The sequence below is a fragment of the Gekko japonicus genome, unplaced genomic scaffold (assembly GCF_001447785.1).
Source record: "Gekko japonicus isolate JY-2015 unplaced genomic scaffold, Gekko_japonicus_V1.1 scaffold368, whole genome shotgun sequence".
NCBI lineage: Eukaryota > Metazoa > Chordata > Lepidosauria > Squamata > Gekkonidae > Gekko > Gekko japonicus.
The window spans coordinates 59,152-86,747 of NW_015176462.1; the positions used below are offsets into that span (position 1 = coordinate 59,152).

At 42.6% G+C, this 27,596-nt stretch overlaps 1 protein-coding gene across 1 annotated transcript in view; it reads left to right on the forward strand.

Moving 5' to 3' along the window:
- Positions 1–262: 262 nt before the first annotated feature.
- The window catches only part of SEL1L (sel-1 suppressor of lin-12-like (C. elegans)), a 57,677-nt gene continuing 30,343 nt past the window's right edge, over positions 263–27,596 (forward strand). The window contains exons 1-6 of the mRNA XM_015427032.1: positions 263–369; positions 20,876–20,913; positions 21,554–21,770; positions 24,129–24,296; positions 25,048–25,153; positions 25,898–26,060. Coding sequence (XP_015282518.1) covers positions 288–369; positions 20,876–20,913; positions 21,554–21,770; positions 24,129–24,296; positions 25,048–25,153; positions 25,898–26,060 — 774 coding nt within the window. The 5' untranslated portion in view covers positions 263–287. The remainder of the gene's footprint in view (positions 370–20,875; positions 20,914–21,553; positions 21,771–24,128; positions 24,297–25,047; positions 25,154–25,897; positions 26,061–27,596) is intronic.

Below are 27,596 nucleotides of genomic sequence, written 5' to 3' on the forward strand. Positions count from 1 at the left end.
GTGGCATCTTCGTCCTCCTGATTGGCTGAGAGAAAGGCGTTAGCCACGCGCATAAGCTTTGGAAATCGGCTGTTTTTACCCAATTCGAAGAGGCCATGTCGAGGAACGCCGGAGCCAATGAGCTCTTGGCATCGACAACGTCCAGCAGTGATTGGAGGCGCTGGCGGCGCTGGGGCTGCCCAGGCGTTGCCGCGTGATTGGCTGCCGCGTGGTTGGTGGGCGGGGTCGAGAGTGCCGGACGGAGGGCTCTGTCGGTGTCGCCTCTCAGGGCAGGGATCGTGAGCGAGATGGAGCCGCGCAGGCGGGTTGGGCCGACGTTCTTGCTGTGGGCCGTGGCGTTGTTGCTCGTGAGCCTGGCTGTCACCGCCGGTTAGTAGAACTCCTTTGCGTGCGGCTGGGCCTCACCTTGAGGAGGAGACCCTGAGAGGGAGGCTTGGAAGGGGGTGGTGATAGAACAGGGGGGATGGCGTGGATCGGGAGCGTGTGGTTGCCCCTCAGAGCGAGGGAGGGTGTCATTCGTCTCTTCCTCCTCCAAGGAGCTTATTGCAATATACTGAGGGTTGTCCTCACAGCAGCCCTGTAAGGTGGGTCACTCATTGAGGGAGGGTGGTTGGGCTTTGGACCTAGGATACCAACTCTAGCCACTTCATTGGTTGTAGGCTGGCTGCATCAAGAAGGCCCTTTTAAGCGATGGTTGGCCCACTAGTTGTCTCTTTTTGTGTGAGTCAGTGTGACATTATAAACTGAAAATCTTATCCCTGTTTCCAGTGCCTTCTGTGTTGGGCAATATTTAGAAAGTCTTGGGCTCAATTGCCAGCAACCCCACTCAGAAGGATCTGATGGCAGGTGATGTGAAAACCCTCTGCCTGAGACCCTGGTGAGATGCTGCCCGTCGGAGTAAATAATGCTGATGTTGAGAAAACAGTAGCTTGATCCAGTATAATGGAAATGCACACATTCAGTAGTAATACACTCATTGTTAAAGGATAGACAGTGAGGTTGTTTTATTGATTTTCAATTTTAACACTTAGTACATCTGTCCTGTTTTTGTCTTCTCTCCCAGTTGTGCTTATATATGTGAGCTGGCTAAGATTAGAATGCTCCAGGATCCTACTCTGATCATTATCAGCTGCTGAGCTCTTTGTTTGTCTTCTTTCCAAAAGTGCAGGCAACAACCCCCCCCCCCCCCAAGATGTGTATGTAGCTAAACTGATTGTCCCTGGAATTTGACACCATGGTCGTCTCTCAATTGCACTGGCCCTTGGGGCTAGAGGTACCAGTAGGCTGGTTAGATCTGTGAATGCAAAGATGGTAGCCTTTGTGAAATGGGGTGGATGGCTTTGGAGGTTGGAATAGGAACTATTTGGGCATTGTTGGTTGGGGAAGGGTGGGTACAGCAGGGAATGGGAAGTTTAAAGGTGACAAGTGGCCATGTGAGAAGTCTGGATTCCTAATCTGGTGAATTGAAAGTGTGTGTTTAAACATATGTACAGCTGGAGGAAAAGTAAGTATGAGAGAGTGGCTTTCGGTATCCAACTGTTTAATTTGAATTAGTTGCCTGCCCTTGAATGAAAGACTGTGCAGGTAACACTACAACAACAACACACAAAAAAATTAACACTTATTATTCAGTCATCTTTTCCCATAACCATTGCCTGTTCCGCAGTTCTTGCCACAAATAAGCAGTAAAGATCCTGACTGCAAATCTATACCTAACTCAAACAATTAAACCCCTTGTTTTCAGAACCTTTCCCTCTAATGTCAGCTATTTTGTGAGGGAAAGCATGCTGGTAATTTTTTTTATCTGTGTTGGCAGATGGATCTTGTTTGTAAACTAATATGCAAAAGTATTTATTGCAGTACTTAGGAGAAAAGGTAATTTTATTATACCAAAGTGTTTGCTTCTGGAACTGGCCAGTTCTATAGTTTTGTTCCTGAATTTCAAACACGACAAAAAAGTTAAAGACAATTTGTTTGGGGTGAAACCCATTATATACCAGTGGCATTTCTATCTTAGGATACTGCATTGTTTGAAATGGGGTTACTGGGTAAGTAAAATGCAGTTTGGGAAGCACTTTCTTGTGTAGCGGTATCAAGTACTTGCCTAGGGCAACAGGAACATTCTGTTGTGCCTTTAGGCTGGGGACAGCACTCACCAGGTATGTCCCTTGTGCTCATTATTCTTTGTGCTGGCAACTGGACATTTGCCCCTTCCTTAAGAGTGTGCCAAAGTGTTAAGAGAGATAGTCAGTTGTAAAGTTGCCTCCCCCCCCCTTATTCCCACACAACAGTATGATGCTTTTAGGGAGTTCATTGGAGCCATCACCTGCTGCAGTTTGCAATCTGAAGGAAATTTCCACAGTATCTGGTATCAGAAGTAAATGTAGATAAATCATAGATCTAAACTTAGAATCTAAGATCAAAAAGGAAATCAGTTTGTACTGAGGGATGTGTGTGGGCAGTGGCAGCACTAAGAGTCCAGATTATAGCTACAAGATTTGAAGGAGCAGAAATGTAACTGTAGCCATTGCAAAATAAAGCAAATACTAAACTGTTTTACAGATAGGGAGCATTGCTTGGTTTTTCAATTTTTTTATTTTCTAAACTACAAACCTACAGGGGAAGGGAACCTAAAATAAAGAGTAACAAGGATCCATGGTACAGAAATAGAAGATTGTTGATACATCCCTATTATCTTAATAGTAAATATGAGGATTAATAATATAGAAGTGTCAAGCAAGCAATCACAATCTCTTTGGCTATAGTGTAAATATCAGAGGTTTAAGGTTATGCATTAAGAATAAACATCAGGCTATCGAAGTTAAACTATTTTGCATTTTCCTTTCCTCCTGTCAAAGTCCAAATTAGTTTTTTAATGCTTTAGGGGTGGGAGCCCCTGATTCTGCATCAGGATCAAAGGATTCTGCCAGACTAATTGAGATGATATCAGAATCTTCCCCATCCTTCTCTTCTTCTGCATCTTTGTTCTTCTCCACTGTCTCAGGTCCATCTGCCGGTTTCTGTTGTTGCTTCAGGAATATCCGCTTTATTTCTTTCTCGCTGAAGTGTTGAGTTTCTTTTGCAACGTATCAAGCTTGACATTAAAGTTGGTCATCTGGTCCAGTAGAGGGCGCAAAGCTGCAACCATCAGTTTGGGAAAGTCTGTGGTTACTTCCGAACTAGTAGCCGGCGATGATGTGCTGGCCATTCTGGCTATAAGTTTCACTTTCGGTGCCATTTCTTCTGCTCGCTGCGTCATTGTTTACACAAGAGGAAAGTTTTAAAGTTCTCCGTAAGTCTGGTGATTTATCGCTTTTTTGCTGGTCCGCCGCACACTCCATTGTAATTCGCTTCCTTCAAGCTGCCCTTTCAGCTTTCAGCTTTAAACGTAGTCTTTTCGGGTCAGGGCATTCACCTCCCCCTTCCGCTTGACATTTTAAGCCATTGCTAAACAGCTGTTCCTGTTTCAGGTTCAGATATTCTACTGAAGCAGATAAACCTGTCGAGCCTTTTGCCAAGGGCAAAATCTGCCAGCATAAGGGTCTGAGGATCAGTGAAGTGTGTGAGCCAGCTAGGACCGGTGGGCTTACTGTTCGAGATTGGTCACTGGTCTACAATGCTGCTATGATAGCCCCATCCACTTCCATCCCTCAGAGGCAAGATTGTCCCTCCATTTCTATTTGGCTTTCTGACTGAGCAGCCCTAGTGGTCTGTTTGTTCTTTCCTGAAGAACTTTGGCTGTCCCACCCTGTGTCGGTATGATATTTTGCTGCAGGCTCAGCCCAGAAAGAAGGGTCGGGATCCCCCTTAAACTACTGAAAATGGGACTTGAGATGTGTTGAAATTCTAAATTAACTAAAAATTTTGTTCAACATAGAGGGGAAAGGTCAGATGAAAGCAGGGGTTGAAAGTTCTGAGGTAACTCAATGTAGATAACTCAGAGGTAAAACCAGTACATGCACAGACTTTAGTTCTTATATTTCAGACTAATGAGAGTTTCTTAAGCTATTCACACTTTCTTTAAAATCTTTATGTTGACGTTTAAAATAACATTCTAATTATACTTTCCACTAGTTTCTAAATATGTAAAACTTAATTTCAGTATACCCAAGCTTAATCAATTACCATCTCATTCACCCTTTAACTGAATGTATTTCTACTTCTTTAAGATTATGTAATGCTTTTAGTATATATTTCCAGCTGTGGATATACGAACAAATTCATAAAAATCATACAGGGTTGTTGCTACCCTTTCCCCTATTTTTATATACTACATTTAATAATAGTGTATATAAACATAAAAATATAGTTCCAATGACTATCTATATCAGTTCTCCAAATGTCTATACTTTACTTCCCGCAACCAATCTTTTTAAAGCTCTGTCCAAATGACAACCCTGCTGTGTGTATGTTTCACCCTGCTTTCTTTTATTTTCTCTGAAAGTATTTCTACTTTATTCAGCTGTCAGCCCAAATCTAAGTCTGACTCTCTCCTTAAAAAGCAAATAATTTGAGGTTTCCTCATCCCTCATCTCTGAGTAAACTTCACTTAGTCCTCCACAAATCTGTGGTTGCAAATAAATCATTCTGTCCTCATCTAGGACCCCAAAATCTTTACAAGTTTGTTCCAAGCTGAAGAGAAATGCCTAGACATTATCCCCTTTCTGAGAACATGGACATTTCTTTTGTTCCACTGAGGTACTTTCCCCACCTCTCTGTGGAAGCGGCAATTCTGCCTCTAACTGGATTTCCTTCATCTTCACATTATACATTTCTTTTTTATGTTCCCTCTCGGCTTCCCTCTCTTGCTGTGCCAATTTAGGCTTTTCCACCTCAGTACTGGATAATTCTAGTTGTTGTTCTTTATTTGCCTGAATTTTGGTTAATTCTTTTTCTGCATCTATTTTTGCCAGTTCAGTTTTTATTCTCATAATTTCTGCCTCCTGACTAGGATGTTTCTCAGCTGATGTTTCCTCTCCCTCACCTCTATGTGCCTCTCTAGGTCTATGTGGTGGTGCTATTTCTGACAGGAATTCTGTGGTAATTCCTCACAAATTTATAAAATATTTTCTTATAATAGTTTGTATTTATGATGGAATGAAATAGTTGTGGGTTTTATTTTCATATCATGATGCTGCCACAAAATATGATGGTCCCATCCACTTCCCTCCCTCAGAGGCATGATTTTTCCTCCATTTCTATTTGCCTTTCTGACTGAGCAGCCCTAGCGGACTGTTTTCTTCTTTCCTGAAAAACACTGGCTGTCCCACTCTGTCTCAGTATGATATTTTACTGCTGGCTCAGTCCAGGAACATGATTGAAGGTTTGGGATTGCACTTAAACTTAAACCACCAAAAATGGCACTTGAGATGTTTTGAAATTCAAAATTAATGAACTATTTTATTCAACATAGAGTGGAAAGGTCAGGTAAAATCAGGGGTTGAAATTTCTGAAGTAACTCAGTATAGATAACTCTGAGGTAAAACCAGTACATGCACAGACTGTAGGTCTTGTATTTCAGGCTAATGAGAGTTTCTTAATCTGTTCACAGTTACTTAAATCTTTATGTTGAGAGGCTTTTTTCCAGTGTTTTCCCAAACACTCCAGCACACTTTCTTTGATTATTTTATGACTCTTTTGATTTCTAGAAGGCTGGTACTCTTTCCAGTACCCAGACCCCTTCTCTTGAAACACCAGGCAGTTTCTAACCACACCAGACCAGAGATCTCAGCACTCTTCACAACTAACTCTCTGTTTGACTGGGTAGGGAATTTTCTTCTCTCTCAAAGATCTATCCCCTTTCCTTGGCCTGAATGGGAGTCTTCACCTACTTCCCAAACTTCTTTGCCAATTTTCCTCCACTTCTCCTGTCTGTGTTCTGCTCTCAGCTGAGGCTGAATTCCGAAACTGTCAGTACTCAACTCTTCTCAGCTAGGTCTGAAATCAGATTGCTTGGAGCAGTCTGCCACTCAGGGCTGTTTGTTTCTGTCAAGAATTAACTCTTCACAGTCCTTCATCTGTTTGTACAGAACTTCTAAGCTTTTAAAAGTGCAGTCCGTCACAGCTGCTCATTTCAGTTTGATTTGTTTGTTCAGAGTTCCAGAGAGCAAAAGTTGTTTTCCATACATCACCCCTTATAGATGATAACCTGTGCCAGGTGGTGTCCACCTTGTCTACAAAACATCACCCTACACCTTTGCAGCATATTTTTACACTGCTGACCTTGAAAGGCCTAGTACAAATGGAAGCTAGCTGCAGTCCAAAGTTCTTAAGAAACCCAAAGTATGTTTTCATAATAATCATGAATGCTTGAAGGCACTATACAAATAGTGTGTCACAAGTAGTACCTTGTATCTATATAACACTCCTATGAGCTGGGTGGTTACACTCACACTGTCCCATACACATACCCCATATTGCAGATGGGGGTCTGAAAGAATATTGTCTGCCTACGGCCAGTGGTGAAATTTGAACTGGGGACTTCCTGATTAGTAGCTCAAGGCACAGTGTGTTACTTAGAAAATAAGTGATTTTATATGTCTTCTACTGGTGGCCAAACTGATAATAGCAAGGCACTAAGCAGAAAAAACCCATTAAATCTAGGAGAGCATAACAGTCTAGCTGACTTCCTTAGTATAATATTGAGATTGCTGATGTGGTTACCTTCGGACCAGTAATTTTATTTCAATTTATTATTTTATTTTGATTTATTTAATTTAAATTTTATTTATGGTTATTGTGATGGATATTGTGATCCTGGTACAGTTTTTGCTTCTCAGAAATGGGAGGTAGGGAGGCTAGAGCTTGTGTTTTTAGTTCCTTCTGTGTTTTAATAACTTGGAAGGCATGTTAATGTCAAGGAGGAACTCCTAAACATATTCTTAATTCTCCCAGTTAATTCATTGACATTTTGACAAATAGAACTTTAGCCAGTTTCAGTGCAAAGAGACCACACACCAAAAAGGAAGGTTAGAATGGCAACTGGGCAGGTTGGAGACCAGATTACTGACCATCTTGCAGAGGTTTAACAGGGAATGCAGTGGCTTTTATACTTGGTGGATCATCTAACTCAGGCGTACCCAACCTTTTTGAGCCTGTGGGCACCTTTGGAATTTTGAAAGAGAGTGGTGAGTACCACCCAAAAATGGCTGCCACGGGAGGTGGAGGCAAACAAAAAATGGCTGCCTATGGATTATTGTTGTTGTTATTGTATGCGGCTTATAGCCCTCCCTCCCCTGCACAGCAGGTCTGAGGGCAGGTAGCAACGGGCACTGATAACAATCTTACAACAGTAATAAATTAATCATTGAAACCAGTTTAAAAAGCAATACACAATCATTTAAATCTGATCAATCAGATGGCAGCACATGATTTGACGCAACTTAGTGCGTCTTCTCCCCAAAAAGATTGTACTTCAGGTGTGTCCATGGGTATTAAGATGGTACAATAACAGACAGCCAAGTAAAGTAACAGCAAGGCAAGCAAAGGGAGGCCAATACCAATGGAATTGCCGCTGCCTAAACCATAGGCCCGGTGGAATATCTCCATTTTGCAGGTCCTGCAGAACTGCATTAGGTCCTGCAGGGCCCAGATCTCACGTGGGAGAGTGTTCCACCAGGCCGAAAAGGCTCTGGCTCTGGTCGAGGATAATCAGACATCTTTTGGGCCAGGGATCACTAGAAGATTTTGATCTGTTGAGCAAAGCACTCTTTGGGGGACATACCAGGAGACATGGTCCTGAAGATATGTCGGTCCTAGACTGCAAAGGGTTTTAAAGGTTAAAACCAGCACCTTGAACTTGATTTGGTACCCCACCTTGAGCCAGTGCGCCTGGCGGAGCACTGGTTGGATGTGTGCTCTCGAAGGTGTTCTGGTGAGAACATGTGCCGCTGTATTCTAGACCAACTGGACTTTCTGGGTCAGCCTCAAGGATAGCCCTGCATAGAGTGAATTACAGTAGCCTAGCCTAGAGGTGACCATTGCATGGGTCACTGTAGCTAAGTCAGGGGGAGAAAGGAAGGGAACCAGCTGCTTGAAAGGAAGGGAACCAGCTGTAGCTAAGTCAGGGGGAGAAAGGAAGGGAACCAGTTGCTTGACCTGGTGTAGATGGAAAAAAGCCAGTCTACCAACATTTGTGATCTAGGCCTCTATTGAAAGTGAGGCATCCAGAATCACATCCAGATTCTTGACAGCCAGCACTGAAGTCAATGGCACACTGTCAAGAGTTAGGAATTGGATCCCCATCCCAACAGCTTAGATATAGGACCTCCATCTTCTATCAGTGTAATTTCAACCGGCTCTGCTTTAACCAGTCAACCACAGTCTCCAAACTCTTGGGCCAAACATCTGGGGCGGCATTCAACTGGCCTTCCATCAACAGACACAGCTGGGTGTCATCAGAATACTGATGGCAACCCAGCCCAAAACTCCAGACAAGTTGGGCAAAGGGGTGCATATAGATGTTAAATAACATTGGGGGGAGGATTGCTGCTTGAGGAACACCACACACCAAAGGGTAGCGCAGTGAGAACCTCTCGCCAAGCACCACCCTCTATCCCCAACTCTGAAGAAATGAGACAAACCACTCCAAGGCTGCCCCATGTATCACCACATTGGTGAGGGTGGTGAGTCATTAGATTGTGGTCGACTGTGTCAAATGCTGCTGTCAAATCCAATAATAATAGCCAGCACTGATATGCCTCAATCTAGATGTCTCTGGATACAAAGCCAAATAGAATATCTCCTTTCTCACACATCCTGAAAAGAAGGAAATACTGAAGGGGGAATGGAACCGCGCACTAACGAAAGCGCAGTTGCTTACCAGTCATCTTCATCTTCCAGTGGAACATCCTTTTGTTTGAATGAGGGAGTCTACGGTAGTAACAAGCCCTGCCTCACAGTGGCCCCACCCACTGAAAAGCTCAGTGGACTCTGAGGGAAGTACTGGTGGGTGCCGTGGTGCCCATGAGCACTGCTGCGGAACCCTGATCTAACTGTTTTGGATGACAGGCTGCTTAAAGGTTGATTTAATCACATTCCCAGCTATCTGTAATTAGTTTAAATTTGTATAAGAAAATATCTCCTGAAAGTCTACCATCTGTTTTGTAGTTGGAGAAGAGACAGTGGTGTATGCCTTTCATGGAAAATATAGTTAAAGTAATGCCATGGCCAGTGGTGTGTTGGACAATTTGGTTTATATGTTATCAGCCTTCGTCCTTCCTTTGATAGTGGAGCCCCAAATACCGTGAGTGGCACTTGACGCAAGAAGGTTGTTGTTACTTATCTTGTTGACAGATAACGATTACTTTAAAACTAACCACCTGCACTTTTTCCCAGAAGTAGTTTTGGGAAAACTAGGTTAGTGGAAGAAAATGATGGGATCAGCAAAGCTTCAGTGTCAGTATGTTCCAAGAACAAAGTTTGAGTCCAGTCTAAGCTGTGGAGTCTCATGAGCAAAAATTCTACTTTGTGAGCTACTGGCATTAAAGTTGTGAACGAGCGATTTGGCTACTGCATAACTTAGTTTGTTCTGGAGCCATCCTTCCTGAGCTAAGATAAAAATGTGTGAGCCGAAGGCTAAAAAACTGTGAGCTAGCTCACACTAACTCAGCTTAGAGGGAACACTGGTGCAGTGCCACCTTTAAGACCAAACAAGTTTTATTCCAGGTATAAGCTTTCATGTGGATGCCCACTTATTCAGATATAATGAAATGGAAATTACCAGTCCATACATATAGGTAGAGGTTGAGCAGTAAGTTAGCATACAGCATAATGAAGATGTTTAACAGATTCAAAGGCCAAACAGGAATAACAAGCTTAGTTTATTTGTTTGGGTTTAATTGGGGGGGGGCATAGTGAAGGAAATAAATATGTCAAAATTCGAGATTGATGGGTAGATGTATCATTAATTGTGGAATGCAAAGAGTAATTAACTGTGACCCTGCCATTATGCTTAATCCATCTCGTCTTAAGCATGGAGGCGGCCTTACAGCATCTTCTTCTTTGAAGTTGGGCCATTGGCTGTTCCAAGGGTTGCCACCTTGTTTCTGTCTTATTAGAGAGAATCAGACTGTTAAACAACATCATGGACAAATGTGAAGTTTGGTAGTGGGGGGGGGGGATATATCCTGGTCCCCTAATACAGTAGTCTAATGCATGTTAAGGATTTACTTAGCATATAGATAGGGTTGTCAACAGGCTTGGGGGGAAAGTACCCTATCCCTTTAAGATTGCACTTTGAACTTTTAGTATCTGAGTACCAGAACTCTTTTATGTGTACATTATTCTGTGCTGCCTATGAAGGGAATGGTCTTCAACCTTTCCATATCCAGGACCCTCCTTTAACCTCAGGGGTAGCATAGGGCACACTGAGCTCCATGTCCAAGCAAGTCGTATGACATCAGTCATTTGACAGAAAGAAGAGGAGCCAGAGTCTTTGAATCTGCCTGGGCTGAGGAGAAATTTGCTTTTCGATTGAGTGACCTGGCTTTGCTATTCTCCTCTTCCTGTAAATGTATAGAGGGATGGGAAATGTTGTTTTTTTTAATAACTGTTTTTTATTGTTTTCCACAACCTTGTATACATAACAACGTAACAACAAGCACACTCCCCCCCCCAACTTACCCCACAAAACAGACAAAAAACCCCACCATCCTCACCACAAAAATAGATCTCTTCCTATTACAATTTAGAACACTTCTTGTTCCAGCCATCTCTGGACTGGTTTTGTACTTAAAGAACAGAAAAAAGCAAAAATAAACATTCACATGTAACCATGACAGACACAAATCCTAACCTCAATTAAGCGCGTCACATTGAGCAGCCCTTTAGAAAGACTTTAAATCATCCCCCATTATCTTCACAAATTGTTCAGTTTAATATCTCTGATTATGTCATTTATAGATTCAAGCCTAGAAATCTTCGCTATTATTAAGAAACTTAGCTTTACATAACCTATTAATTGTACTATCTAGCTAATCAGCAATCATTTTCAGTTAACTCATAATAAAACAACAAAAAACTGCTGTATCAGAGCAGATCATATCATCTCTGGAACCTACTCAATCACTTCTGCTACCATCGTTCGTCTTAAATTTCGTTTCATTTTCATTCCTCTAATAACTAAGTAAATATACAGCCAGGTCCCTCACACCTTACTCCAAATCCTTTTATGCTACTGCTTCTGACTCACCCAAAAATTTCATATCCAAACTGGCTTATAATGAGGGGTCACGGAAAGGCAAAATAAAAAAATCCTCAGTTGTTACATCCATCTTTTCCTGTTGTTAACATCCATAAACATAGGAATGATTATAACTAACATATACCAATCATTACAGACATTACAGTAACAATTAGATTCAATTTCCTTTCTATCTCGATTTCTTCTGTTTTCTTCCAAGTGACGCAGGTTTTTGTATTCTCTCTCTAATTTTCCAAGTTTCCGGGCTTCTTGTCCAAGTTCCTTTAGAATCCTGATTTGGTGTATTGAGCCTTTAATCCTCGTTACATCTTTCCTTAAATTCTTTTCTCTTATTAACCTCTTCTGTTTCCTAGCAGTCAGTCCCACAAAGGCTTTTGTCCTTTTTTGGTTTCAGAGTGCTTTGCGTCTCCACCACCCATTCCAGAGAGTCCCCCTCTTGCAACTTCCCTTCTTTACATACATTTTGAATAATATAGGTCTCCCTCTCTTGTTCCGCTTCCTGAGCTCCTGCCCACCTTTGCACTCCGTCCATTTGTTCTCCGTTGTCCTTCTCCTCTGCCTTTACCGCTGGAAAATTTTTCAGAAAATCCTCACATGCTGCTTTACAAGCTTGTTTCACAGCTTCTTCACATGTTTGTCTCACTATATCTGACAATGTTTTTTGAAATTGCTCTCCCTGAAGTTCCCCGAACAGTATATTTTGAACTATCTCCTCCATTTTCCCCTCTTTATCACTTTTCATTAGTCAAATTTCAGTGTGTTTTCTTTAGTTGCTACAACCGCATATTCCTCGACATGCCAAAAGTCATTTTAGTGGTGCCTATCATATTTATAGTAAAGCCAAAGCAATATTCTTCCCCCCGTCGCTCCTCGTCGCTCTCAGTTCCCTTTTATCTACTCGCGGCCGCTTCTCCATAGAGCAGGAAATACTCACTGGGGGTTCCTCTTTTTTCTCACCTTCCGCAGCAAAATATCCAAAGGGGAATAGTCCATGTCTAGCTCTTCATTGTGATGCATCCATCCAACAAACAAAAATAAGGATTTAAAAAGACCGGGTGGCAGCGTCTTGTGAACATGGGAACCATGTTCTTCCAAGCTCTCGCTCCGCGTCGGGGCAGCGCTGGTCACCCCCCCCCGCTTTGCTAGTATGCGGGAGGGGCCAGCGAAAAGCCTCTTGCTCCTGCTCTTCACTGCTGGAATGCAGGTCGAGCTCTCCCCCTTGTTGGGGGGGCTCGAAGAAGACGAGAGAGGAACGGAGGGGTTCGGAGCATGCCGAACACCCTCCTGGCGTCGCGCCGTACCAGAAGCCGTCCAAGGTTCGAGGGATGGGAAATGTTGTGCCCTTGCACTCCACACATGCACACTAGCAGCAAGTGCTTGCCTGAAAGCAGCAAAGAACATAGCAATCCTATAGGGGCTTGCAACCCAGTAGATGGACTAGTGCAACTCACCTGCAGGTCTTACCACATGGATTGAACAGCTCTACATTAAAGTACCCCGGTGCATGTTATGCAAACTGGGCATGCTGCATGCTTGGACAAGGTAGTGATGGTCTTGAACAGGCTGCCCATGAGGTCTTAGTACTACTATTTTTAGAGATCTGTTTAGAGAGCCAGTTTGATGTAGTGGTTAAGAGTTGTGGACTCTAATCTTGTGAACCAGGTTCGATTCCCCACTCCTTCACATGCAGCCAGCTGGGTGACCTTGAGTCAGTCACAGTTCTCTCAGAGCTGTTCTCTCAAGAGCAGTTCTCTGAGATCTCTCAGCCCCACCTACCTCACAGGGTGTCTGTTGTGAGGAGAGGAAGGGAAGGAGATTGTAAGTCACTCTGAGACTCCAAGTGAAGGGCGGGGCATAAATCCACTTCTTCTTCTTCCCCATGGATCAATTTGATAATGTTGCAAGAATTGTAGATTGTTGGATATTCTTTTCATCTGAAATAAAGATCTGTCTTGTGTACTTTTTAATCCAAATATATGTCCTAAAGAGTTTCTACTGTTATAATTGTAATAATAACACAATTGGTAGAAATGATGCTAGAATGTCAGTAGGGGCATCTTAGTTGTGTTCCAAAAGCATTACAGTTAACAAACTGGCTGAGAGGGAAGCTGTACCAAGGCACACCGTTCGTTCTTCACTGAAATTGTGCTTACTCTGTTCTCTTTCATATGTGCCGATTTGTTCTGTATTAATGTAAAGGCAAAGTAGCTTTGTAGAACTTTCTGGGAAAACATTTGTTTTCCAGGATTTATTGGTTGGCATGTTTCTCGTTCTTACAGGTGTTTCCTCAGGGTTTTAATTAACTAGATAATTGACCGTGATGTGCCTGCAATATTTCTCAAAATCCAAAAGTACATTATGCCAACCTACATGTGTTCTGAACCTCATGCAAATCATGAATGCAGGGAAGAGGAGGTTCATTTTCAAGGGACGAATGTGCTTGCCTATAGCTTTATTTCTGCAGCCCTTTCAACAGGCTGGGTTTTTCACCCCCAAGCTTTCTGGGAGCCTTCCTAGGGTTCAGAGAATCAGAAGCAGCTATTGAGAGTGGGTTAAGTATCCACTTTCCATTTCTCTCCTGCCAACACTCTTCCCTGTCCCCCAGTTGATCTTGTTCATCAACAAGAGTTTGGGAATCTGTGTAACATAATATTATCTTTGCATAACATGACTTCATGACTGACAAATATGTAGTATTGCTCCCCAGACTCTTTGTGTATGCATGCATTCAGCAAAAGTTTAGCTAGGTTGCTTTGTCAAGCCTGATTTTTTTTCTTAGTGCTTCCTGGTAGCAAGAGCATCTTGTAGCAAATATCTCCAGTTCAGTAGCCTTGTAAATTTATTGTATTCTTTGGTTGGCTTGCTTTGTGTAAAATAAGTGACTAATACTTGTCAACAAATAATTAATTTATAGATATGTAATATGGGTTTTCTTAACAGTTTGATTCCCAGTTTGCGCAGCAGAACCTCAGAGATAAGTCTGGTAACTGAAGTTCAGTGTAAAAATTGAAGGCTCGAAACTGTGAGTTCACTACATTTAGGCTGCAGTTCTAAGAACACGGAAAGTAAGGTTCACTGAATAAAATTGGCCTTACTTCTGTACAGACCTGCTTACAATTGCCACCATAGTTTTCTTTATTGCAATAATTAAATGTTCCCCCTGAATTGGTTATAAAAGTTGTTCTCTTAAGTAGTCTGCCTAGAGAGTATAACTGACTTTTAAAACCAATTTGCATTTTCATGGTTGGTTTCTGGTCACAAAACCAGATCGAAATCCTGTTTTGCTAAGCTTGAATGTTTCATTTTGGAACAACAATTCAGCAGTTAATTCTACCTCTTGTTAGTAACTCCTTTGACTGTTTTCTCTTGGTTAGTCCTTCATTAAGAGGGCCATTTAGTTCACTGTCTGCTCTATAAGTAGCCAGAATCTAATATTTACAGTCCTATATTTATTCATTAAAATAACCTTACTTTTTTGGCTGCAGCTGAAATGCCTATCTATTATTTGAGAGTCTGATGCCGAGAATAATAAAGGTGTAAATTATTCCTTCTCCAGTGATTCCCCTACAGCTCAGCCGGCTAAATTTAAAGGGAAAACTTTGAACACTAAAACACTAAACAAGCAAGCCCTGTTTTTCCCCTCTTTGGACGCTTTGCTTTGGAAAGAACATATATATGCTGACAATCAGCTGTGTTTTTACAACCTAATATAGAGCGTATTCCTTTAGAGAGATGTGAACATGATGCAATGAGAATGAAATGCACTGTTGGCTTCTCTTGATACAGATGCAAATATGTTTGCAGTTTCTGATTCAGTTTAAAACCAGATAATCCTGCATACTTCTTTGTGTTTATCCAGACTCAAGACTACTTTGTTGATTAGCTATTTCTTATGTAATATTTTATGTGACTTGATCCTGGTCCTGTTTTTTAACAGCATCTTCTGAAGCATTACGCGTAGAATCCTAATTTATGATACAGTGATCACTTCAGCTTCTTAACTGTACAGCAAGTATTTCCTGAAAGAAAGCTGAACTTGCTTGCAAGTCCCATGTGGGTGCTTATCAACCCTTTAAAGATCTGGTGATAGTTTTCGTAAAGTTATAGCAGTTTAGGATTTGCACCATTGACCACTTTGCAACTGGTAATAATTAGAGATATGATTTCTGTAAATTTTAAAGCCATGGAGGGGTGTGTGTGGAGATTTGGGGGAAATTTAAAAAATTCACATCTTCCTTATCAAACCGATGTAAGTGCTTTAACAACATGAAATTCATTGTGTACAACTTGGCATATAAAATTGTAATTTGTAAGTTGGCACATGTATAGCATTTAGACATATAAATAACATAAGAGAACCCGTGTTGGATCAGGCCAATGGCCCATCCAGTTCAACATTCTGTCACAAAGTAGCCAGGTACAATCAGTCCACCAGCGGGGCCAAAAGCTTTCTGGAAGTCAAGGTAAACAACATCTACAATCCACGTGTTTGTTCACCCTCTCAAAGAACTCTAAAAGATTAGTGAGACAAGATCTTCCCTTACAGGATCCATGCTGATTCTTCCTCAATAGCTGTTGTTCATCAGTATGCCTACTAATTCTATCTTTAATAACGGATTCCACCAATTTACCCGGTACTGATGTTAGACTGGCTGGCTTGTAATTTCCCATAAATCCTCTTGGACTTTTTTTTAAAGATAGGGGTTACATTAGTTACCTTCCAGTCCTCAGGAATGGAGGCAGATTTTAGTGATAGATTGTGTATTTTTGTCAGCAGATCCAGAAGTTCACACTTGAGTTCTTTCAGAACTCTTGGATGTATGCCATCAGGGCCTGGTAATTCATCAGTTTTTAATTTGTCCATCAGTCATAGGACGTCCTCTGTTGTCACTTCAACACTTTCAGCACCCCTTCTGAAATTGGTGGATCTGGTGTGGGTAAGCACTTTGCATCTTCCACAATAAAGTCAGAGGCAAAAAAAATGCATCCAGCTTCTCTGCCATTTTCCTATTATCCTTGGTGTGCGGCATCCTACAGGGGCGATCCTCTCCCCATGTTATTTAACATCTACATGCGCCCCCTCGCTCAGTTGGTCCAGAGGTTTGGGCTGGGTTGTCACCAGTATGCTGATGACACCCAGCTATATCTGTTGATGGATGGACGACCCAAAATTTCTGGCCAGGGCATTAGAAGCTGTGACTGGTTGGTTGCAGCAGAGCTGCCTGAAATTAAATCCATCCAAGATGGAGGTTCTGTGCCTGAGTTGTGGAGGGATGGACTTAGGGATCCAGCTCCCAGCCCTTGGTGGGGCGCTGTTGGTGCCATCGTAGATGGTAAGGAGTCTGGGCATGATCCTGGATGCCTTGTTTTCTGTGGAGGCCCAGGTCACGGCTGTTACTAGGACATTTTTCTACCATCTCCGGCTGGTCAGGCAACTGATTCCTTATCTCCCTCCTTGTGACCTAGCCACAGCAATCCATACAATGGTCACCTCCAGGCTGGATTACTGTAACTCACTCTACACTAGTTTGCCCTTAAGGTTGACTCAAAAACTCCAACTGGTTAAAAATGCAGTGGCACGTGTCCTTACACCTCTTAGAGCACGTATTCAGCCAGTGCGCTGCCGGCTGCATTGGCTTTCAGTGGAGTACCAAAGCCTTGAGCAGTCTGGGACCTACATATTTACAAGACTGCCTCTCCCATTATGTCCCTTGAAGAGCATTATGCTCATCTGAACAACAGCTGCTGGTGGCCCCCGGCCCCAAGGGCATCTGTTTAGCCTCGGCCAGAGCCTTTTCAGCTCTGGCGCCAGCGTGGTGGAACACTCTCCTGAGTAAGATCAGGGTCCTGTGGGATCTGCTTCAGTTCTGCAGGGCCTGTAAAATGGAAATGTGCCACCGAGCTTTTGGTTGAGGCTACAAGTGTCACATCATTCTGGCCTCCCCTGCTCCACCCTCCTGACTTAGCTAATTCCGAAATTGTGGAGGGTGTTTGCCCAGTGCCCTTTTTAATCTTGGGCATTTTATAGTCCTTTGAGCTGTCCTGGTATGTTCAGTTTTTTAAATTCTTGAACTGCAGAATGTTTTTATTGTTTCATTTGTATTTTTAATATGTTGTGAGCTGCGCTGAGCCCTGCGTGCAGAGAAGGATGGGATAAAAATCTGAACAATCAGTCCTTTAGTAATCCTTTCATCCTTTGGTCATCCAAAGACCCCACTATCTCCCTGGTTGGTTTTCTGCTTCTAATGTATTTGAAGAAATTTTTGTTGTTGGTCTTTTTTTCAATATGTTCCTCATAGTCCATTTTTGCCTGTCTGATCACCGTGCTTACATTTTATTTGCCTCACTTGGACTAGCCTTCCACTGCTTAAAGGAATCCTTCTTATGTTTTATTGCTTCCATTACTTTGTTAGCCATGCAGGCCTTTTTAAAATAACCATTTGTACCTTTCCTAACCCGCACTATACATTTTATCTGAGCTTCCAGTATTGTAGTTTTAAATAGTCTTCAAGCTCCCAAAGGGATTTGACTCTCCTTACTTTTCTTTTCATTTTCTTCTTCACGAGTCCCCTCATTTGAGAGAAGTTACCTAAAGTTAAACATGGCTGTGTTGGTCTTTTTGGGAAACTCCCTATTTACATAAATTCCTTCTAAATGCCATAGCATCACCAAATAATGCTATTTAATATGTTAAATATGAACGCTTTGTAGTGTTGTCGTCTGTGAGGTAAGAAAAAAAATGAGAGATGAAAATAGGAAATAATTTATGTTGTAAACAAGAGTCAATTAATTGGACAAATAGTCACTATATGGTTAGTGTATTTGGATATATCAAGTTAACATCACATTGAAAATACTGAACAAGTATTGGTTTGTAGTTTCATATGCATTATAGAATATTTATTGCAGACATTTAACATTTAAACAATGAAAATGTTTTTGAAAAACACATTATTTATTTATTTAAATTTATAACCCGCCCTCCCTGCGAGCGGGCTCAGGGCGGCGTACAGATGGGGCAAATGCCCAATACATAAAACATTAAAAATGCATTTTAAAACATTCAATACAACTTAAGTGCTCGCCATAATATCTAACAAGGGAACAGATGATGTCATCAGGATAGTATCCTTAGTGGCCACAGCTCCACACAGTACCACCATTTTAGCGCTCACGGCGACTTGGTAATAATGGGCTAGGACAGATAGTAATAGTCATAGACAGATGGTAACAACAGTCATGGCGGCTCCTACTCAAACGCCTGGTGGAAGAGCTCCGTCTTACAGGCCCTGCGGAACTGTGCAAGGTCCCGCAGGGCCCGGATCTCCTCTGGGAGCTCATTCCACCAGATAGGTGCCGCCACCGAAAAAGCCCTAGCCCTAGTTGCCACTAATCTGGCCTCCTTGGGACCTGGAACCACCAGGAGATGTTTAGTTTCAGACCGTAGTGCTCATTGGGGAACATATGGGGAAAGGCGGTCCTGTAGGTATGTCGGACCCCGGCCATCTAGGGCTTTAAAGGTAAGAACCAGTACTTTGAAGCAAATCCGGTATGATATCGGCAGCCAGTGCAGCGCTTTCAGCACAGGCTGGATGTATGCCCCCCTAGGAAGGCCCATCAGCAGCCTGGCTGCAGCATTCTGCACCAGCTGCAGCTTCCGGATTTTCGACAAAGGCAGCCCCATGTAGAGAGCATTACAATGGTCTAGCCTCGAGGCGACTGTCGCATGGATCACTGTGGCTAGGTCGTCGCGGTCGAGAAAGGGAACCAACTGCCGCGGCAGCCGAAGATGGTAAAAGGCCGCTTTGGCAGTGGCTGCTACCTGGGCCTCCATAGATAATGTGGAGTCCAGGAGCACCCCCAAACTCCTAACCTCCGACGCTGGCACCAAAGGCCCCCCCTCGAAGGTCAGGAGCAGGAGCCCCAACCCCAAACCACATCGACTCAAACCCAGGACCTCTGTCTTTGCCGGGTTTAGCCTCAGCCGACTCAGTCGGAGCCAACCAGCCACGGCTTGCAGCGCCCAGTGCAGATCTGGGCTGGAGTCCGACCGGCCGCCCAATATCAGATAGAGCTGGGTGTCATCCACATATTGATGACACCCAAGCCCAAACCTCCGGGCAATCTGGGCAAGGGGGCGCATGTAGATGTTAAACAACATCGGGGATAATACAGCCCCTTGGGGCACCCCACATTCAAAGGGGTGTCTCTGGGACTGCTGTTCCCCTATCACCACCCTTTGTCCCCGATCTTGTAGGAAAGAGGCAAGCCATTAAAGGGCAAGTCCCTGAATCCCTGCGTCGGTGAGGCGGTGGGTCAGCAACTGGTGGTCGACCATATCAAATGCGGCCGACAGATCTTATAACAACAGTGCCGCCACACCGCCCCGATCCAAATGCCTACGGAGGTCGTCAGTCAGAGCGACCAATATCGTCTCCGTCCCATGACCCGGACAGAAGCCAGAGTGGAAAGGATCTAGGACGGAAGCGTCATCCAGAAAGCCCTGCAACTGTAACACCACCGCTCTCTCAATAAGTTTGCCCAAATAGGGCAAATTGGACACCGGTCAATAATTAGCCAATTCAGCCGGGTCCAAAGAAGATCTTTTTAGGAGAGGGTGGACCATCGCCTCCTTGAGTGCCCCCGGGAGTCGCCCCTCAGAGAATGACTTGAGTACATACAGTGTTCACAAGAATTATTATCTGATATTGAAGAGTCTTACATAAAAATCTTTACAGTACATATTCTGATTAACAGTTTTAAAAAGCTTTTCACTCATTACAAAAAAATAAAATACCTCATAGTAGGTTTCTCCCCCTCAGAGCTCCCCCAGACACCTGATTTTTCCACTGGTAAAATTAGGGGAAATCTCTTGATGTGGTGATTCTTTTCCCTGAATTCTTCTAATTTATTTTCAGACCTTTACATCTCTAGTAGGAACAAAAGGCACTGACGTTTAAATGTTTGTCTTGTATATATCTTCTGCTAGTCTTTCATGATAAGTAGTTCATTCATTTCTGAAAGCTGATTTACCAGTTCAGTATCTCTGAACTTTCTTAACCATCGCAAGTCAATTTGTTTCCCCTTGCTACCCTTCTTGAATGAGGCTTCACAACTTGAGAGTTCGTCTTTCATTCTCTCCATACTCCTTTACCTTTGTCTTCTCTCCAGAGAATTTTCCTGTGCCCTCCACTTCCTGTATTTCACTACAAAAGTTTCCTTAAACAACTTTTACTTTTCTGGTTCTTAGATTCTTACTGAGCGACTTTCAGGAATTTGAAATGCCTTTTTCCTGTCTTGCAATCAGTGGCTGTGATCACACGCATTAAAATAATCCACTTTCGGTGCACTTTGCAGCTAGACCAGTTGGAAAGTGCATTGAAAGTGGATTACTTAGTGTGTGTGATCGCAGACAGTATTTGTTTCCTTTCTGTCTTCATTTGAAATTGGTGCAATGCATAGAATAATCTAGAATTATTCTCAGCAAGAGCAGAGTCCTTTTGTTTTGGAATGAAATGGTCAGCCTTAGCCTCAACTTTATTTAAACTTGGGATCAAGATGATCTGTTTTCTGGCGAGTTCCATTTCTGTTGTATTATAGTATCCAATTGATATGTGTATCCTTTTGCCGCAGAACCTTAAGGAGTTTTAAAATCTTGTGTTTATTTTGCAGATGAAGAAGGAACTCAGGATGAGTCCTTTGAATCAAAGGTGAGCAGTGAGACCCTTCATGGACATTTGTCATATCCCCTTCTTGCAGATAAATAAATGTTAATGTTTAGATTCTGTTGCCAATGGCAGTACCTGATGCATACTAATCCTTTAGTCCAAGAAGCTTGGGTTTGCAGGGAGGGATTATTTCATGTTTAGAGGATTAAGACATTCACATTTCACATTCACTTGGCATGTGGAAGAAATAGATTTTTAACATTTCAAACTTGAAAAATTACTATTTGTTTGGGGACAAAAATAAATTAATATGGTGAGGGTGCATGTACGGAGAAGAGAACAGTTTTGAATTTAAAGTAGCAGATGTGGTTGCTGCCCTTGGAGGTATGTTAGGAAGCTGAGAAAGGAATAATTGAATTTTCAAGGGTAAAATAATGCACAATGTGTAAAAATCTCTAATCAGAACTTGGACCCTTGAAGCATCCACCCTCAAATATTTCTCCCTCTTAAATATGAAAACTTGTTTCTTTCTTTAAATTTTACAACCAAAATCTTATGCATGTCAGAAGAGGTGGTGTTGGACAGTCACTCTGGGCATTGTTGGAAGATGGAGATGTAAATATTCTAATCTAAACGAATACATAATAAGCTTAATTTTACTATCCTGCTTCTTATTATGCAGGCAGCCTTGCCATCAGAAGAACAGGTGAAAGACCATCGAGCTGGAGCACATGTAGTAGCAGGTCAAATCTTCATTGAAGAACCAGAAGATCACACTGAAGATGGAGAGAGACTTAGGAACCAAGAAGAACAAGAACAAACTTTAGGGGAGTTGAGCTCTCTAGAATTGTCAAGCTCCTTAAATAAGGACTTGGAAGAGGTTGAAGTGCAAAAACCAGGTACTCTTTTGTATGTCATCTTTGATCTGTATTTGCAGAGTTCGGAAGTGTAATAAAGGCATTAATTTGGGATAAAATTGGTAGGAACTAGGGGAATAATTCTTGTTGTCTGAGGCCAGAACACACAATGTGTGACTCTCTTAACCAAGTGTCAATAATTGTTGCATGTAATTCCTTACTTGCATTGCTCACAATGGAAGTAATGTTTTGTTGCCTTCATCAGAATGATGTGCTTAATTGTAACCATTCAGTTAATAATAAGGTTCTAGCTTTCATCTGGGGCTTGTGGTGAAAGCAGTGGCATGTGAGCCTGTAAGAGCTTTTAAGATCCTCAGCTGCAATGAACAGAAGGAAGAAAGAAGTGTTAAAAGGGGGGAGCACTACTTAACTGACTAGCTTTGCAGTAAAACTAGTAAATGGCCATAGGGATTAAGTATAAAAACTGAAGAACAAGTATACCAAAACTCTGGGTAGGACTGCAGTGCATTTTGAAGGGAGCAACCAGCTTTGTCTGTTAGCCCAAGTCCTGTAAAGATGGCATGTGTAGTGATAAGCCAGTGCATGTGCAGGGGGAACAGACTGCTTGCAACACCCCTTTCTATGCATGTGTGCCAGAACATCGGCACAGCTCCTGTGCAGATACAAAATGTATGCAGATAATCAAAACCATTGTGGCCGGGAATGTTGCTTTCAGAATGTTTCTGATCATGGGAACAGAGATGGAATATAAGTGCTTTGCCCACTTTTTATCGAATGCACATAGATCTTATGCAAGGGCTAGTACAGTAATTTCTACTTGCCCTTTACCTTGGGTTGTCCTTAAATCTGTTGTCCATTCAGGGCTATGGTAATGGGTATTGCACCATACTCTACTATCTATCTATCTATCTATCTATCTATCTATCTATCTATCTATCTATATCATCTATCTATCATCTATCTATCATCTCTCTATCATCTCTCTATCATCTCTCTATCATCTCTCTATCATCTCTCTATCATCTATCCCATCCATCCCATCCATCCCATCCTTCGATTTGATATACTGCCCTAACCCCCGTAGGGTCTCTGGGCAGTTTACATGGGGAAGTGCTAATCACATTTATACCCTAACTTAGGCCACATTGTTCTTGGGGGGTGGGACTGCCTACTGGCACCCAGGTGGAGGCTGATGCTCCTTCGGTCCAGCTTTTGGCTCCATTCCCGGCAGTCCACTGGCTGGAAGTTTCTTCTGGCGCTCAGGCGGTCCGGCACAAGGTCAGCATCCTCTGGCCGGCTGCGTCCCTCAGGCTCCGCCACGCCCGTGGATGACGTCACCGCGCGCCTCCGCTGAGCGACAGCCTCCTGCTGTTCCTGCCGCTGGCCACCAGGGATTGCTCCTCCAAAACATTGAGTGTTTTGGCCAGAGTTCATTTCTTCCAGGGTAGAAGAAGTACAACTGTGCACCAGTTTTCATCTTCTATGATCAGGCGCCCTGACCTGCATGGCCCAGGTTGGCCTAATCTTATCAGGTCTCGGAAATTAAGCAGGGTCAGCCCTGATCAATATTCGGATGGGAGACCACCAAGGAATACCAGGGGCGTGACACAGAGGCAGGCAATGGCAAACCACCTCTGAATGTCTCTTGCCTTGAAAGCCCTATGGAGTTGCCGTAAGTCAGCTGTGACTTGATGACAAATAAAAGAGAAGGTACCCATACGAAGAACATAAAGTATGAATAAGGCTGTAGTACATCAGGAAGCATGGTGGACTTCACCTTCCAGCACTATGGTGACAGAATGTACTAGAGGTAATGTTGACACTCTGGGGGAAAACAGTAGCAACATGATGAAACCTGTACTTATCTAATTATAACAGTTAGAAGGCAGAAGACTTGTTTCATACACCATAGACACCAGCAGGTGCAGCCTACCTTTTTTCACTTAATGCCACGTCAACAGTAACTAGGTTTTGTGTGAAGTCCAGAATAGGCTTGTGTGTGAAAACAGAATGAATCTGCGAAATCCCAAACTGCCTTGTTGTTAGATTAAGTAATGTAGGTTTAATCTTTTTCACAGACAGCTGCCAAACTCAGGTGGTTTTAAATCGGGGCGGGGGCAGGGTGCTGTATGAGTACTCTTCCCTAAAATCACATCTGATCCTAGATTCCAACAATTGCTTCCTAAGAATGTTAGTTTTCAATACTTTGTCCTAGTTGAGTTATTGTGATTGTCTTACTGTTTTTCTGCTCAGTTGAAATGTTTGTATTAGAAGGTTCTACAGGCTTAAAGGCTCTGCAGACAAAATGACAAAGAAATAGCAACAGCTAAGATCCTGCCCAATGCTAATTCTTGGGAGTTTGTTTTTTTGTGTTTTTAGTTTTAAGAGCCCTAGGAGGAACTGCAGATGGTGAGCTGTGCCACTTCCCCTTTCTTTTTCTGGAGAAAGAATATGTGGAATGTACTGCTGATGGGAGGGAAGATGGCAGACTCTGGTGTGCCACGACCTATGACTACAAGAGCGACCAGAAATGGGGCTTCTGTGAAAGTAAGCGACCTCACTGATGCTTTCGTTTAACAAGCTGGTGAACCATGCAAGGAAAACTTCAGTACAAGTATAGGATTTTCTAATCCAGATATGCTCCCCAACTACTTTCCTACCAGTAGGAGCAGGGAAAGTAGCCAGACAAATCCCTCACAGAGAAAAGATTTAGCATCCTCTCATTTGCCAATTGTGCCCAATTGCAGGATCCCAGCTGCAAAAAAGAAAAAAGAAAAGAAAAGTGGATTGCTTATTGTTTTTGAAATTTAAAGCTCAGAGTTGCTTTAAATTCTTGTTATTGCTTGAGCAAGCCATCCTAATTTAATTTGATTTCGGAAGCTCACACAGTCATGTGCAAAAGCAAATATAAGGTTTTATTGCACTAAGCAGAAATAAACTGGTACTTCTGCTTTTCAGCACTTAGGTCTCTACTGTGTCTGGCACTCCGTGTCACTTATTTCAGCGGAAACGGGAGCTTGGCTTGGCAAAGTACAGGCAGGTGTGTCCCCTTTTTAATGCTGCCACCGCCACCAAACTGCAAAGCTATATGTACTTTTGTATATTTCCAGTCTGTCAGGGTTTATCTTGGGAATCTTTTTTCCTTGAATTCTTACAAAGCAAGGCCTACAAAAGACTGTGGGTTACTGAAAGCCCAGGAACTCAATGTGAACCATAGTTCTGTGGTGGTCTGTAATTACCAAAATAGCCATAGAGATTGTGATTGAGCAGTGTTTTAATGTCTCCCCTCCCCTGCAAGCTGAAGAACAGTCAAATAAGAGAAGACAAATGCAAGAGGCAGAGGATGTTTACCAAACTGGGATGAAAATCCTTAATGCGAGCAGTAAAAAGGCCCAGAAGAAAGAGTAAGTTGACTATTTTTCATCCAGTATTACTATGTAACGTTTATAGAAGAAGAAGAAGAGATTGGATTTATACCTCGCCCTTCACAGCCCAAAGGTGTCTCAGAGCGGCTTACAAACTCCTTTCCCTTCCCCTCCCCACAACAGACACCCTGTGAGGTAGGTGGGGCTGAGTGAGCTCTTGACAGAAACTGCTCTTTTTCAAGGACAGCTCTTAATCGGAACTACGGTTTGCCCAAGGTCATCCAGCCAGGTGCAAGTGGAGGAGTGGGGAATCAAACCCAGATTAGAGTCTGCGCACTTAACCACTACACCAAACTGGCTCTCATACTCCAATTATCAGCTTATTGTTATAACTAAAAGGAAAACTAAAGAGGCTACAGTGTTTGCTATTCCGCTACTCCCATAGAAGTTGGCACTGGATGTAGAATTTAACATCTGGAAAATCTCTTCTGTTCAAACAGGGAAAAGCCAGAGGTCTGCCCTTTAATGGCCTTTAATGTGTCTAGGCACTGCTTAATGAAATCTCAAAGCCAATGGTTACCAGTTTTCTGGTAAACAATGTAAACATGTGAAAGGATTATACCATCCTTTCCAATTATGTATGAGGCCTTATTTCATTCATTGTGCTAATGCATACAATGAAACCTTCAGGTAACAGCAGAGAAACTTATTTCCTTATTCCAGAGAGCAATTTTTGTTTCTTCAAAAGAGTAACTGAGCATGTGTGTGTGTATTCTTTTTAAGAGCTTATCAGTATCTTCTGAGAGCAGCTGACATGAACCATACCAAGGCAATGGAAAAAGTGTCTTACGCCTTGTTGTTCGGGGACTACCTGAAGCAAAATATCCAGGCAGCTAAAGAGTTGTTTGAGAAGCTGACTGAAGAAGGGTCTCCTAAAGGACAAATGGTACAGACTTCTTAAAAAGCTCTGATTGGTGAAAAATACATGAAGCTTTGTTGAACTGAATTTTATTTCCTCTAACTTGCATTGTGTTATTTGATTGAAGAATGCTATCTGTTCAGTGGCAACTATTCTTCAATGGAACTGCTGAAAAGAATGACCACACTGCTTTTCTATTTGCTATATCTGGGTTAGGTGTACATCGTGGCTGGTTTTCTAGGGCATTTCCAGTCATGGCTTATTTGCTATTCAGAATAGAGCATTGTGTTCAGTTTTGGGCATCATAATTTAAGAAGGATATAGAAAAGCTGGAATGTGTCCAGAGGAGGGCAACAAAGATGGTGAGGGGTTTGGAGACCAAGTCCTGGAGAGGAGATGACTGAGAGGTGATATGATAACCATCTTCAAGCACTTGAAGGGCTGTCATATAGATGATAGTGCTGAGTTGTTTTCTGTTGCCCCAGAAGGTTGGACCAGAACCAGTGGGTTGAAATTAAATCAGAGGAGTCTTTGGCTAAACATTAGGAAGAACTTCCGGACACTTAGAGTGGTTCCTCAGTGGAACAGGCTTCCTTCGGAGATGGTGGGCTGTCCTTCTTTGGAGGTTTTCAAACAGAGGCTAGATGGCCATCTGTCAGCAATGCTGATTCTGTGAACTTGGGCAGATCATGAGAGGGAGGGCAGGAAGGGTTGCATCAGTGCTTAGTTCTTGTGGCCTTTCTTACATGCCCAGAGAAATGCTGATTGCCACTTTGGGGTCAGGAAGCAATTTTTCTCCAGGTCAATTTGGCTGGAGATCCTGGAGGGTTTTTTGTCATCTTCTGGGAATGAAACAGTGGTCACCAGGGGTGTGAGGGGGGAGGTATTTGTGAGTTTCCTGCATTGTGCAGGGGGTTGGACTAGATGACCCTGGAAGTCACTTCCAACTCTATGATTCTGTGATTCTAATTATCTGAAATAATTGGCCTTGAACGTAAATAGTAGATTGGGGCTGTCAGCCTCCATTTATGGTCAGTTGTCAGGGACACTTTACCAGGCCAAGGGGGCTTCTGGTGGCACTATATCTTGTTACTTACCTGTCATGCCTCAAGTTTCCATAGAAAATTACAGCAAACTCCTTCACCCAGCTTTTTTTCTGCCAAAAGGAAAAGTGGGTGTGGTTGACGTGAGGTGGAAATACTTGACTAAATTACGTACATAAACTCTTGAAACTTCTTATTAAAATCAGATCTTCCCATTGAATCTGTCAAAATGATAGCAGAAGCATGAGTCTTCACAATTAAGTGTAATAATAAAATCTGCTATGTAAATCTTTCTTCTTTAAGCACACAGCAAAGAATCTATTTCTGGGGGCTTCTTCCTGCTGCCTCACAGCCTATTTTTAGATTGGGTCTTAATTAGCTCATATTCGTCATTACTATGGAACTTTACCAGCCTTAACCTCATGTCTTCATAACATGCTGATGTCAAATTTAGAATGTAGTGATCTAGATTAGGGATGTGCAAAAAAAAAAAAATTCGGTAAAATTCGGATTCGGGTTT